Source organism: Vombatus ursinus, unplaced genomic scaffold (assembly GCF_900497805.2).
Source record: "Vombatus ursinus unplaced genomic scaffold, bare-nosed wombat genome assembly UNPS02014786.1, whole genome shotgun sequence".
Lineage (NCBI taxonomy): Eukaryota > Metazoa > Chordata > Mammalia > Diprotodontia > Vombatidae > Vombatus > Vombatus ursinus.
Window position 1 is genome coordinate 54,001,295 of NW_020954564.1, and position 14,409 is coordinate 54,015,703.

The window sequence follows — 14,409 nt, forward strand, 5'->3', positions numbered from 1 at the left end:
GTCCCTAACTTCCTCCCAGGCTTAGCTCAAGTGTTACTACATCCACCACCAGGTGTTTCTGACACACCCCCTCAGATGTTGAGTGGTTTTCTCCAACTAAGTTAATTTGTATTTTCTTCACAAATATTCTATATTAACTTATCTGTGTACGTGCTATATCCCCCAGTAGAATGTAAGTTCTCTGAGAACCAGGACTGTTGCCTTTTCCATCTTTGCATCCTCATCACCTGGCACAGTAACATTCACATAATAAAAGCTAACTGCTTGTCGAATACAACTGCCAGGACACTGGATTCAGGCTCAGGAAAGAAAGTATCAGCACCAGGCTGCAGTTACTGGAATCGGGTGTTACTTGCTTGCCAAGGAACTTAGTTTACTTGGTCCCTACATAGCAACATTTCTGTTTGACGAGTGCTACAGGTGTTGAGAAGTGAGGGAGGTCACAGGTCTGGGCCCAGGTCTGGGCCCAGTTCAGGATGACTTCATGGTGGGGGCTATTACTGGAGCTGGACCTTGAAGGACGAGCAGGATTTCAGCAAGCAGAGAGGAGAGAGACAATCTCTTGGCTAGAAAGGGATGAGTTCCAGCTCTGAATTACAGCCTGTGCTGATCAGAAAACCAAGGAGTCCTCCCTCCGCTCCCCCTAGATATTTTGCCTTAAGACAGGTTTAAAGGCTGGAAGGGAACTTAGAGATCATGTACTTCAATTTCCTCATTTTACAAACGAGAAAACCCAGACCCAGGGAAAGGAAGATTTTGTCCTAAAGCCAACAGAGCTGGAATTCAAACCAGGTCCTCTGATCCCAAATCCAATGTTCTCTGTTCTGTACTGAAATCTACACCTCCCTCAAGATTGGGGGATAAAATGTTGTCTCAGCAGCATTTCAAAGCCATCCTAGATGTTGGAAAAATCGGTGGTGTACTGAGACAGATACCTCTTCTTAGAGAACCTTCACTCATCACACAAGCCCATAGTGAGCTCCCCTTCTCTGTATTCATACCACATTTTTTATCTGTCTCCCTCATTCTGGCACTCCCCATGCCTCACACTCTAAGTCACTCTCCCAACCCTAACTGCCTTAGTTGCTGATTGGCTGCCAATCAATGAGTCACAAGAACAGCTCAATGTCAGATCAAGGAAACTTTAAATCCCTCACCCGTCTCAATGAGCATCTTCCATAAGAGCTCCAGAGTGAGAGAATTCATCTGCTTCACCAGCTGTGATCACTCATGAGGGTCCAAAGTTAGTCTTGGCTGCAGTTGCAAATCAGTGGATAAAGGCAGCTTCAGGGAAGGTGCTGGGTCTGATGGTGAATGGCAGGGGCTGGGGTAGGGTGGTCATTTGGGCCTATGCAGATTTCAGGCACTTGGAAAACACATTGCTTATTCTCCTGGGAGACTTCTTGGCTCAGAGATCCTAACCAATGCATTGCCAAGCAAGTTGGCAGCTTCTGCAAGCCAGACCCTTCCCCTGTAAATAATAATAACGATCTTACTTTGTTTACAAAACACTAGACAGTTTACTAAGTGGCTTTTACAATCATTACTGAGAAACAGCATGGTGGACTTGAACAGTCCCTTGACTTGAAAGTAGAGGACTTGGATTCAAATTTCCATTCTGCTGGTTTTCTTACCCAATTCAATTTCCCTCTCTCTATCTAAGTTTCCCCCTCCATAAAAAGAAGAATTAGACAGGTCTTTTCCAGCTCTAAGGCCAATAAGCCATATGATCCTTGCCCTTCCAGTTCCAAATCTAATAATCCCATTTGATCCTCACAATAGGTGGACAGGGAAGGCCACACAAATGAAATCACAAACTGACCCAAGGACCTAAGATGCAGCCCAACTCACAAAAAAGGTTCTGTGGCAGAGTCATAATTAGGAATTCTTATGCCAGGTGCAAATTCAGCCTAGGGGGTATGGTGCAGAAGACAGTCTGAATGGGGGTGTAGTCACCCTGGAAGAAAAAGTAGCCAGTCTAAGAGTCCTGCGCTTACATCTTGAAGAAGGGTAGAGGGAACAGGAAAGGTATGCCATGGCAATGGGAGTCTGGGGGTAGTAGTCTGGTGATGCTTGTGCCTTTTGGTAGATGGAGCTAGCCAAAGATAATAAGACAAGGTGTAGGAATGGCATTTGCTGCAGGGGAAGAAGTATGGTTCCCCTGAATCCTGGTGCCCTGAAATGCAGTGTTAGTCACCCTATGATAGTTATAGTTATAGTTATAGTCCTTAGTTCTTCCAACTATAAGGCTAAGTGAGAGGAAATAATTTTCCCTGGGCTGCCCAATGGGTCCGTGATAAAGCTAGGACCAGAATCCAAGTCTCCTGACTCTCAGGCAGTGCTGTTTCTCCCAGACCCCACTGCCTCCGTGATGTTGCACATGGCCTAGCAATTGTACTCATGTCCCAGGGGTTCCATGAGGATTAGCCACAGGGAATCCTCAATCCTTCTCAGCTGGGCTGGACTCCAGCTCCCCTGATGGCCCAGCTGGCAGGGCCTTGGTGTGCTCAGGAAAGCTCAGTATTTGAGTCTAATAAACCCTGCACATTCTAAAGCCGAAGAGGAAGGTTTGGGTATCATTTGCCATTTGGGATTATCTGTGGTGCTGCCTTTTCCATAACTGCAACATGAGTCTCTAAGCTTGATTTTGGGGGAATCATGAGAACATGGGGATCCTTGAATTCCTGCCCTATCTTTCTTCCTCCCTTTCCCCTGTACAGGTAACATCATTGGCTCTGGGATATTCATCTCCCCCAAAGGTGTGCTGGAGCATACAGGTTCAGTAGGCCTCGCCCTTGTGGTCTGGGTACTAGGTGGAGGAATTGCAGCCCTCGGCTCCCTCTGTTATGCTGAGCTCGGAGTGGCCATTCCTAAATCTGGAGGTGACTACTCCTATGTGACCGAAATCTTCGGAGGCCTTGCAGGGTGAGTACTGAGGAGTGAATTCTGGGACAGGTACTGGTTGGATGTCGTGCTTGTACATATCCAAACCTATGCATGCACATGTTTGCTTACAAACCCCAGAACGTAATGGACAAACAACAGTCATTCACTTGTCCTCACTATGTCTCATCTGCCTCTTTTGTAAATAAGGGAGCTTTTCTGTGTCCAAGGTGGGAGGGTGAGTTTTCTTCTCTTTTGTGTGGAGGGAGGGGTAAGCAGAAATACTTCACTTGAAGCAAATCCAGGATATAAAAATCTGGATGAATTAGAACAAGTGTCTGATTCTCATTTCAAAAGGATTCTTCCCTTTACACAGGCACTCAGGGAAGGCTGATAACTGTTAAAGACAAAACACCCAACATGTTCTCAAAAGTTTCAAAATTTTATGTTGTCTTACCTTAACTGGACAATTTCAGGATCTAATAATAGCCCATGAAGGTAACAGATTTATACCCAAATAAACTATTACCTTTGTATGTAAATGATAACCTTGTTTTACCATTATCATTGCTTTTTTAATATGTAATATGAGGGTGGGGTGGGGTGGGGAGGGGAGGGACAGGGCTTGGGGACTGTTAAGGGAAATCCCCAGGTAAGTAAACTTCCATGATCAATGTAGGTCAGAGCCTTCCTTTCAACCGATAGCCTTAGAGAGTTACCTAAAGCACTGAGAAACAAAATTACTTACCCAGGGTCTGCCAAAATGTGTCAGAGTCCAGACCTGAACCCAGGTTATCCTAGCTTTAGTCCAGCTCTTTCTTTTTTCTTTTTAATGTATTTTTATTTATTTCATTAAATATTTCCAAATTACATGTAAAAAAATTTTAACATTCATTTTTTAGAATTTTGAGTTCCAAATTCTCTCTCACCCCTCCCCTAGCCCTTGAGAAGGCAAGCAATATAGTGATTATACATGTGAAGTCATGGAAAACATTTTCATATTAGCTATATTACAAAAGAAAACACACAAGAAAATCAAGAAAAATAAAAAAGTATGCTTTAACCTGCAGTCAGAGTTCATCAGTTCTCTCTCTGGAGGTGGATAGCCTTTTTCATCATGGGTCCTTTGGAACTGTCTTGGATCATTGTCTTAATCAGAGTAGCTAAGTCTTTTACAGTGCAACATCCTTACAATATTCCAGCTCTTTTCCTTTTCCACTATGTCACACTGTGTAAAGAGCATGTGCAAATACTGAATGGTCTATCTTGCCTTCTTTGGAATGATCTCAATACCTGAATAAAGGCTAACTGTTGTGCCCACACTACCCTCATTAGCTACCACTAATTATGTGGAGGCAGCTACCAGAACTGAAGCATAGTACTGGGATAGAATGAACAAGTCTCCTCCCTAGGATGGGATTAACTTGCTGTGTGATTTAGGGCCCCCTGGAACCCTCAGTCTCCTCATCTGTGAAATAAGGGTTGTGGTTTCATGGTCTCTAAAACCTAAACTGTTTATGCTTTAAGGATTCACTGTGAAACCTCAACCCCTTTTGAATCGATGACTGTATCACAAGACCTTACATTTTCCAAAGCTCTTTTAAAGTTATCCCTTCACTCACCATGACTAGAAAGTTACCATCCTGTGCATACCCTTTGACCCAGCTATACCACTACTAAACCTATATCCCAAAGAGATTGAAGAAGATTATTTATATGTACAAAAATATTTATAGTTGCTATTTTCATGGGAAGCAAAAATTAGAAACTAAGGAAACGTTTTCCTTTTGGGAAATGGCTAAATATATTATGGTATATGAATGTAATGGAATGTCATTGTGCCATGAGAAATTGTGAGATAAACCCTTCCAGAGGACACTAGGAAGAGTTATGAACTGATTCAGAGCAAAATGGGCAAAACTAGGAGAACAATCTATACAAAGCTAACAACATTATAGAGAAAAACAACTTTGAAAGATTTTAGAACTCTAATCAACACAGTGATAAACCAAAAGTCCACAGAGAATGTTGAAACCTGCCACTCACCTTCTGACAGACAGGTGATGAACTTAAAATGCAGAAAGAGACATACTAATGTGGGAATTTGTTTTGCTGAACTGTGTAAAGATGTATCAAGGGATTTGGTTTGGAGTTGTTTGTTTGTTTTTTAATTTGCTCCAAGTGATAGGGATAGAATAATTTTTAAAAATACTTGATACTTGAAAAATAAAAAAAATAAGCTAAAAAATCTCTTTAAAATAGTGTATCTTAATTAATCATAAACAAAATCACTGATTAACCTAAGCCAAGGCTTTCCCCCTCATCTCAAGAAAAAGGAAAGGCTTTGATGTTCCATTTAGCATCGCCAGTACATTAGAAATACTTCTTAGAAAAATATAGAATTAATTCCTTACAATCCTCTGAATCTTCCAAAGCAATTCAGCCCACCCAGTAAGTTCACTAAAAAGAGAGATGTGACAAATGAGTTACAGAAGCTTTGTAGTAGAATTGGCAACAAGGGGGGAGTGTGCCACAAAATCACACAATCATATCATCAAATAATCACAATGTACAGCAGAAAATAGAAAGCCTTTCCCTGATAGTTCTATACGGTAAATCCATGAAATGAAATCCAAAGTGGTAGAACCCATTCAGTCACAAAATTCTTTGTTATAATAAATAATTGTTAATTTATTTTTAGATATATTTCTACTCTATGAAGAAAAAACTACTGATCAGCATTATCTTATTTTTGAGAAGACAAACAGACTATAGGAGCCTGGGGGGAGAGGGTTATCACCTCACTCAAAATCCTCCTAGCCCTAGGAGGGCTGCAATGTATTCTACAGATATGGAAAGTGAAACACAGAGAGGTTAAGCAACTTTTCCAGGGTCCTACAGTTAGAGGTAGACATAGAAATAAGCTCTTCCCCAGCGGGAAGAAAGTGACTGTAAGAGATCTGGGCCAGGTCTCGAGTCAAAGGCAATGAATGAAAATGGGAGCTCAACCAGCCTTATCAAATAGCCTGGACCAGGGCCTGATCAAAGACAGCCCGATTATAATCAAAGTACTGGATTTGGAGTCGGAAACCTGTCTCAGACTAGTAAATGGTTGGCTTCACAGCCCTACGGAAGTCATCTAACTATTCACTCTAGGTTCCAGTTTCCTCATTTTTGTAAAATGAAAGGGTTGAGATGATGACCTTGAAGGTATCTTCAAACTCTAAATTTATGATCTTGTGGTCTCTCCAAAAACACAAGCCTGGCCTCTAGGCTCTGGGTGCTGGGTTCCAGGGTCGAGGCTGGACTGTGGGCTTTAGACTCTTGGCTTGGCCCTGGCCCCTAGATCTAGGGCTTCTTGCTCCCAGCAGTCCCTGCTCTCCAAGCAGATGACCCTCAACCCTCTCTTTCCTCTAATTCCAGCTTCCTGCTGCTTTGGAGTGCAGTGCTCATCATGTACCCCACCAGCCTGGCCGTCATCTCATTGACCTTCTCCAACTATGTCCTCCAGTCTGTGTTTCCCAACTGCATGCCGCCCTACACAGCGTCCAGAGTTCTCTCCATGGCCTGCCTATGTAGGTGCCACCCATCTTAGGTCTCCTTTCCCTCCTCCTCGCCCCTCATAATGCCTGGGGAACCCACTTCATGGTTTGTTGGGAAAGGCTTCAGGGATCTCTCACCATACACATACACACACACACACACACACACACACACACACACACACATACACACGTGCGCACCTCTGTGTACCCCTCCAATAAGGTGGGTCTTGTGCCCAGTTCCTTCCCCTTTCCCCTTCCTTTTTCATATGTCAAATTCTCTATATTCTTTTTCAACTTTGTACCTCAAATAAGAGGAAAATGGGAAAATATTAATATTGAGAAAGACACCTGGCATTCACTCTGAAATGGAAATGATTCTCCAAATTTCTACCTTGTTAAGTCCCTATCTGACTCAGTTCCTCCTACCACTCCTCTGTCCCCTTCCCAGAGGAGTGGGTTAGGTATCAGAGTCTTCCTTATCCCAGGGAGGAAGACCCATCTCTGAGACTAAAAGAAGGATGGTTCTGGGTTAGGTGGGATGACAAAGATCCAACGGAGCTCCAGTCATAGTCCTATGCCTTTTCCATAAGGAGAACTGTGTCCAAGAAATGTTCCCAGATGGTGGAACTCCCTATGTATGTCATTTTATCCCTGTCTTTTCCCTCCTTGTTTCCCAATCTACAGAAAGTCTCCCAGAGCTGTGTCTGCCTCTGGGACACAAGGTTGGGGAGAAGCTGGGTGAGGGTGTTCTGTCCCCTCCCCCCGCTACAAAGGGTTGAAGTGTCATGGGTGGGAAAAAAGGAAATTTCTGTCAGAAGCAGTAAATGATGGGGCTTTCATTCTCTTCACTCTCTACCTCCTTTGTATCCATTACACCACACTGCCCCATTCCCTTCTCTCTCTATCTCTCACCTCTGGGAACAAAGAAGGCATTTAAACGTTTTGGGGAGGTGGTAGGGGAGCTTGCCTGTGATAGCATGAACATGGTGAGAGGGGCTTATGAGAGAGGGTTAAATTCTGATGGAGGTTTGACTGCACATAAGCTGTCCCCTTTCCGAATTTGGGGGCCCTGCTTCCAGACACTCACTTTGCCCTGTCTTTCAGACTTCCCCATGAAACTGGGAATATTCATAGAATACAACAAATGGCTGATAGGCTCAAGACCCCCTTCTTTTTATTCCACTCCTCATAAAACACAACTTGATCATCCATGTCCCCATCAACTGACCTAAAAAACAACCTGCCTATCACCTTGCCCAGCCTATTATAGGGACAAGATTTCTTAAATCCATCCCAACCCTCACCCCTCGCCATTAAAATAAAATTCCTTTTGCTCACTTTTTCAGGAGTGGATTTTGTTGTTTGAGTTTATCCAGATGTGCCCAGTGCTCATTAGCATAGATAATCTGGGATCTAGGGAGGAAGTTTGTCCCCTGAGTCTGCAGCCGTTGGTCCTCATGCTCTGTTCCACTGACCCCCACCCTTCCTTCTCCCCAGTGCTCCTCACGTTTGTGAATGGCTCCAGCGTCCGGTGGGCCACACGGATCCAAGACATCTTCACAGGAGGGAAGTTGCTGGCACTTGCCCTCATCATCACCGTTGGCTTCATCCAGATCTTCTGGGGTACTGACAGAGGAATGGGTGGGCTGGTGAGGGCAGGTCTGGCCCCTGGGCCCCAAAGGAGGCTGCTTTGCCAGGAATGGGTCCTTGGGGTTGGAGACCTCCATCAGCCTATTTCCCCCAATACTCCATCTGGCCTCCACAGGCAACTATGAGGAGCTGAGGCCCACCAACGCATTTAGCTTCTGGATGACACCTACCGTGGGGCACCTGGCACTTGCTTTCCTGCAGGCATCCTTTGCATTCAGTGGCTGGAATTTCCTCAACTATGTTACAGAAGAACTGGTTGATCCCCGCAAGTGAGTGAGCATCAGCAAGAATCTGGGGGCTGATGAGGTCTAAGACTCTGGGACACAAGGCCCAATTCTCCCTACAACCTTGATGGAGGAATGATGCAAAATGTGAAATGTTTCCCAGGATGGGGGAATGGGACAGGGAGACAGGTCCTGGCAAAAGAAGTCAAAGAGTGGCCCAATTGGATGAGGGTAGGTTTTCAACAGCTACTTTTCCAAGGGCAACAGGCTGTATTTTTGAGGACTCTACCCCAACTAGCAAAAAGAAGTCTTTGGTCAAGAGTCTTGGAGTCAAGAGACCAGAGTCTAAATCTCAAAGTCAGCACTTACTAGCTGCGTGATCATGGACAATCACACTTGTGATTTAACTCTTATAAAGCCTCTGTTTCTTCACTTGAAAAATGGGGATAATGGGGCAGCTAAGTGGTGCAGTGGATAGAGCTCCAGCCCTGGAGTCAGGAGGACATGAGTTCAAATCCGGTCTCAGACACATGACACTTACTAGCTGTGTGACCCTGGGCAAGTTACTTAACCCCAATTGCCTCACCAAAAAGAAAAAAAAGAAAGAAAAAACAGAGAGAAAAATGGGGATAATGATTTCTATAGAATTATTCACCGTAAAGAATAATTGTGAGGATCAAATGAGGAAATATACAGGGTGTCCCAAAAGTCTTAGTGCAACTTCAAGCTGTAAAAACTACTTTAAAAAGCTTAGAGCTGCACTAAGACTTCTGGGACAACCTGTATATAAATTATGTCAACTATTACTATCATTCTTTTTCTTTAAGTAGGAAAAGAAGCCTGAAGCAAACATTCTCTCTGTGTATAGAGAGCCTTGCAGGGCAAAAAAGAGCCCTGCTCTCAAGGAGTTTTTCATCTGAGAGGTTTACAAGAGGCAGAACCCGCTTCTCTAAGAGGGAATGACCACCCCTTAAAGACCAGACTGAACGGTCTGTGGCCTTTGGGTAGATGTACCAGAACCTCCGGAATGCTAGTAAGAAGAATCTGGGCCTAGGAGTTGAAAAAACCTGTATTCTTGCCTCTTACCTCTAAAATAAACAACTAGTACTAATTGTATTGCTGGGTGGTTTGGGGCAAGTCATTTAACTTCTAGGCTTAGTTTCCTCATCTGTAAAATGGAGATAATATAAGGACCAGATGGATGTTTAACCTAGAGCAGATAAGACTTGGGGGGCAGATGAGAGCTACCTTCACCTAGTTAAAGGGCTACCAAGTAGAAGAATGATGATATTTTTTCTGCTCAGCCCCAGGGAGGCAGAACTAGAATTAATGAATGGAAGTCAGAGAGAGGTTCATTTTAGCATGGTATAAAAAAGAAAAGAAAGAAGTTGTCCAACAGTGGAATAACTTGTCTTACGAAGTAGCAATTTTCCCTGTATTTAAAAAAAAAAATAAGTGTACAGAGCCTGGATTCTGGCATTGAGCTGCAGATGGGATTAGACAACCTCAAAGGCCCCTCTCAGTTCTGGGATTCTCTGATTATGTGAATCTCTGCCCTGACTATCTCACAGGGTTTAGAATCAAAGAACATTAGAGTGGGACTGGACCTTATAAACCATCTCATCCAACCCTTTACTCTTCAGTTGTTGGAACTAAGGCCAAGAGAGGTTAAATATTTGCTTGGAATCACACAGCGAGTTAGGGGCAGAGCCAAAGTTATTGGGAAGCTCAAATCAGATCACAGTTTAAGATGCCTTGGAAAGTATAAAGCCCCATGCAGCTGTGAGACCCCAGAGCAACCTTCCCAGCCCCATGTGGCTCCAGATATGGGGAATTCTGATTCTTTGTTAATCAGCTGAGGCAGGAGGAGGCATGATGTTGGCTCTTACTGTATGGAAAGTGGGGAGAAGCCAGTTGCAAAAATAAACAAACAAAAACCCAGACAGTTGCATTGTCACCCAAAAAGGAAATGAAGGTAGAACCTGATATTAACTAGCCAGAAAAGAGGAAGATGGGGCCAGAACCAATCTCTCTTACTCAGCAGCCACCTTGAGTCCTGAACCTCTCAGTACCAGAGGGTTTACCCATAGGCTACCAAGTGGAGGACATGATCAGCTCTCCATTATCTGGCGTCTGAAGATCCAGAATATGAATTATTCAGGCCTCCAGGCCTCTACTACTCCAGGGGAGGGAAGGAAAAACAAACCAGGTCTGTTGCTCCTTGTAAGCCATCTCATCCTAATAGATGTCCCTGGCTTGGCTCAGAACTCACTGTTGCTGAGATGGGAGTTGAGTGATTTTCCTGGATTCCAATGCCACCAGTTTTCCCGAGGCCATCTGGTGCAACTCATGCCTGACTAGGAATCCCTTCTAAATATACCCAATAAGTGACCATCTAGCTACCTTTGGTTTTAAGGTCTCAAGTGAGAAAGAATCCTCTGCCTTCAAAAGCAGTCTATTTTCACTTCCCAATAGCTGTGATCATTAGGAAGCTTTTACTCACCTTCTAGCCTAAATAATGACAATAATAATAGCTAGTACTTCTTTAGCACTTCAAAGTATGCAAAATTCTATTCATTTATTAGCTCATTTAATTTCTACAACTATCCTGGGATTTAGGTGCTGTTATTTTACAGATGAGGAAACTGAGGTAAACAGGTTAAATGACTTGCCCAGGGTCCCATATCGAGTGAATGTATGAGGCAGGATTTTAATTCAGGTCTTCCTGACTCTGGCACTCTAGCCAGTGCAGCACTTACTGCTTAAATTTATACCCATTGTTCTTAGCTCTGACCTCTACCCTTCTTGTTTTCTTCTACCCCATTCTATTCCCCAACATACATATGTTGTAAGGGACCATAGATAATCCAAAGCAGCCTGGATGGCGTGCCAGTAGCCAGGAGACAGCACCTCAGCTGTCCCCACAGCTGTGCCTTTCCCCTCCATGGCTCTGTTCTTTCCCTCTTCCAAGTACCAATACTGATGCATCCCTATTGTTTTCTCAATAGGAACCTACCTCGAGCCATCTTCATCTCCATCCCCCTGGTGACATTCGTGTACACGTTCACCAATGTGGCATACTTCACAGCTATGTCCCCACAGGAGCTCTTGTCTTCCAATGCTGTTGCTGTGGTAAGTGCCACGGCCTACCCTAACCCAAGGCCCACTGTGCTGCTCCCCCCTTACCCTAGCATCCCAGCCAGGCTCGCCTTCTCACTCCCTCTGTCTTCCATTGCTGTAGACGTTTGGAGAGAAGCTACTGGGCTACTTCTCTTGGATCATGCCTGTCTCCGTCGCACTCTCCACCTTTGGAGGGATCAATGGATATCTTTTCACCTCCTCCAGGTGAGCAACCTAGATCTATCAAGAAAGGGTGATGGCCAGGGGGACTGAGAAGGGCAAAATACCTCCAATGGAGATGAAAGAGAGTTGGGATGAGTCCTTTAACATTAATATTGAACCTCCCAGGGACAATTCCCAATTCCACTCAAAACAAAGCAAGAGGAAATCAGGGTGGAGAAAAGGAAGAATTTCATGGCCACTTGGGCTATTGAACCCTAACTAAGGGGCAGGTCAGAAGATACAGGAGAAGAGTTTCCCTCAGTGATACAGAAAAAAGTGGGAGATTGGGGGTGTTGAAGGGATCACCTAACCACTGGTCACAGGCTAACTAAGCCAGTGTCTTAGACACCCAATCAATAAGGCACCAGGAAGGGATGAGAAACCTAGGGTTCAGTTCTATGTTCTGTACTACTGCTATCCGTATTGTCTGATGTATCCAATGTATAGCTTTTCCAGGCCCCAAACTGGTATTTCTTCTTTCCAGATTATGCTTTTCTGGAGCCCGTGAAGGCCACCTTCCCAGCCTGCTGGCCATGATCCATGTCCAACACCGCACCCCCATCCCTGCGCTTCTCGTGTGTGTAAGTCTAGCTATCCCTGATTGTACCTGAACACCTGCTCTGGGAGATTCTAGGGCTCAACGGGGCCTTGCTGACTTCCTATATACTCTTAACCACAAAGCCAGGGCCAGTAGAACTTCATGAGCAAAGAAAATCAACTTGCTTGAATCATCTGAAAAATTAGCCTCAGCTTACTTTGCTAGTAAACATCTGGCTATGACACATAGACTGGCTGAAGTAGACAATCTGTCTACACAGTCACTGTGAGGGGGTCACTTTTAGGCTTCTTTTTTTGGTAAGACTCTAAGGTAGTTCTTTGGGTTGGTGCCAACCTTTCAGAGGCAAGAGAAAATATGTCCCCATGAACTCCCCTCATCCTACACTGATCCCCTAACAATGTCACCAATCCAAGTGGCCTCCATCTCAAAGCTGAGCTGGGATGAGTCTGGAACTGGAACTTAAAGCCATCTGTGAGAACACACCACACACACACACACACACACACACACACACACACACAGCCTCCTAAGCTTAGTTTGGGCTCATCACATGAGATGAGGCATCAGTGGAAGAGGTAATGTCCCTGACTAAGGGGCAACTATAGCAGTTTGTAATGGGGTACTGTAGTGTGGAGGTTCCTGTAAGGGCGGCTATGAGAAAAAGGACTTTTGTTTAAAATACACATGCAAAGTAAAGGTTGCAGGAATAAGAGAGTTAAGTCAGACTTCAGAAATAAACAAAAACAAAAAGCTACACTTCACTCAGATTCCCATGAAGCACTGCATGCAGGACTGGGTAAATGAATGACTTTTCTGGACTCACTCCCACTCTGATCAGATGAGGGACTGAGATAGGAAGATTCCCAGAAAACTTTCCCGGAAGTGCTACAGAGCCAGACCTAATGGGTACATGTAACCTCACTCCACTTCCTTCCCCCACTCCATTCTCCCACCTACATCCTGGCGTTAACCATCTCTTGCACCCATTGTACCTTTTAGGCTTCTCTGAACACTCTCCACTATTCCTTTGTGATCCCCAAAGCAACCCGTGAGCTATGAGCCAGGCAGGGAAAGGGTTCTCATTCACATTGTGAGAAGTGCCATCACCTGCTCCCCATCTCTCCCAGCTAGGACACAGACATCCAACCACAATAGAGAGGGATGACCATGCCTTGCTCACCCACCCTGAGAGAAATTATGAAGGTTGTCAGCTCCCACCCTGCCTTCCTTTTATCCTCTCCCTCCTTTCACCAGGGTCAACTTGCTCTCATCCCCCGAAGTCCCTGGGCCTTACTTAGTCCTCCCTCCAACACAGAGCCCTCATCTGTCCCAGGATCTTCCTCAGATCCCCCACCCTCAAGATTTGCATCTTTCTCAAACATCTTTATCCCATCTTTACACTGGCCAGGGGCATCCCAGGAAGAACCCAATTTTATGATAAAATTACCAAGCTGCATTAACCCTCTTTTTCCTTCAGTCTAGCTTAACAAGGACTGAACCTGAGGCTTAAGTAGCAGTAGTGAAGGCATCACTGAGTCCTAAATGGGTCCATGCAGGTATAAGGGTACTAAAGACAGCCAGAGCTCTTCATCTCTAGGCATTCAGATGCACTAACAGTTAATTCCCCTTCACTTCCAGTTTGGGGCCACAGCAGTGATCATGCTTGTGGGAGACACATATACATTAATTAATTATGTGTCCTTCATCAACTACCTCTGTTATGGAGTGACCATCATTGGCTTGATTGTGCTTCGATGGAAGAGACCCAAGCTCTTCAGACCCATCAAGGTGAGCATCCTTCATCCTCACCCAGGGACCGGATGTGATAGGAGCTTCCTCACAGTCCCTCACAACAACAATAATAACTAGCATTTGTGGAGTGCCTTAAGGTTTGCAAACATAACATGTGTTATCTCATTTGACCGCTAGGTGGCGCATCGAATAGAGAGCTGGAAATTATAAACAAGTCCCTTAATCTTTCATTGCTTCGGCTTCCTCATCTGTAAGATGGGGATGATAATAATAGCAAGGTTGTTGTGAGGATAAAATAATATTTATATAGCGCTTTGCAAACAAAGCGCTATATAAATATTGGCTATTATTGTTACTATTATCATTATTATTATTATCATTAGATTCTCACAATAACCTTGTTAGCTAGGTATTCTTTTCATCCCTATTTTACAGATGAGAAAACTGAGACTAA

The 14,409-nt window shown here is 44.3% G+C and overlaps 1 protein-coding gene across 1 annotated transcript in view; it reads left to right on the top strand.

Annotated features, from left to right (window-relative positions):
- The window catches only part of LOC114046908 (asc-type amino acid transporter 1-like), a 48,329-nt gene that overhangs the window by 28,842 nt on the left and 5,078 nt on the right, over nt 1-14,409 (top strand). Inside the window, exons 2-9 of the mRNA XM_027867521.1 lie at nt 2,721-2,925; nt 6,307-6,458; nt 7,926-8,051; nt 8,194-8,347; nt 11,311-11,434; nt 11,544-11,647; nt 12,129-12,225; nt 13,842-13,991. Coding sequence (XP_027723322.1) covers nt 2,721-2,925; nt 6,307-6,458; nt 7,926-8,051; nt 8,194-8,347; nt 11,311-11,434; nt 11,544-11,647; nt 12,129-12,225; nt 13,842-13,991 — 1,112 coding nt within the window. The remainder of the gene's footprint in view (nt 1-2,720; nt 2,926-6,306; nt 6,459-7,925; nt 8,052-8,193; nt 8,348-11,310; nt 11,435-11,543; nt 11,648-12,128; nt 12,226-13,841; nt 13,992-14,409) is intronic.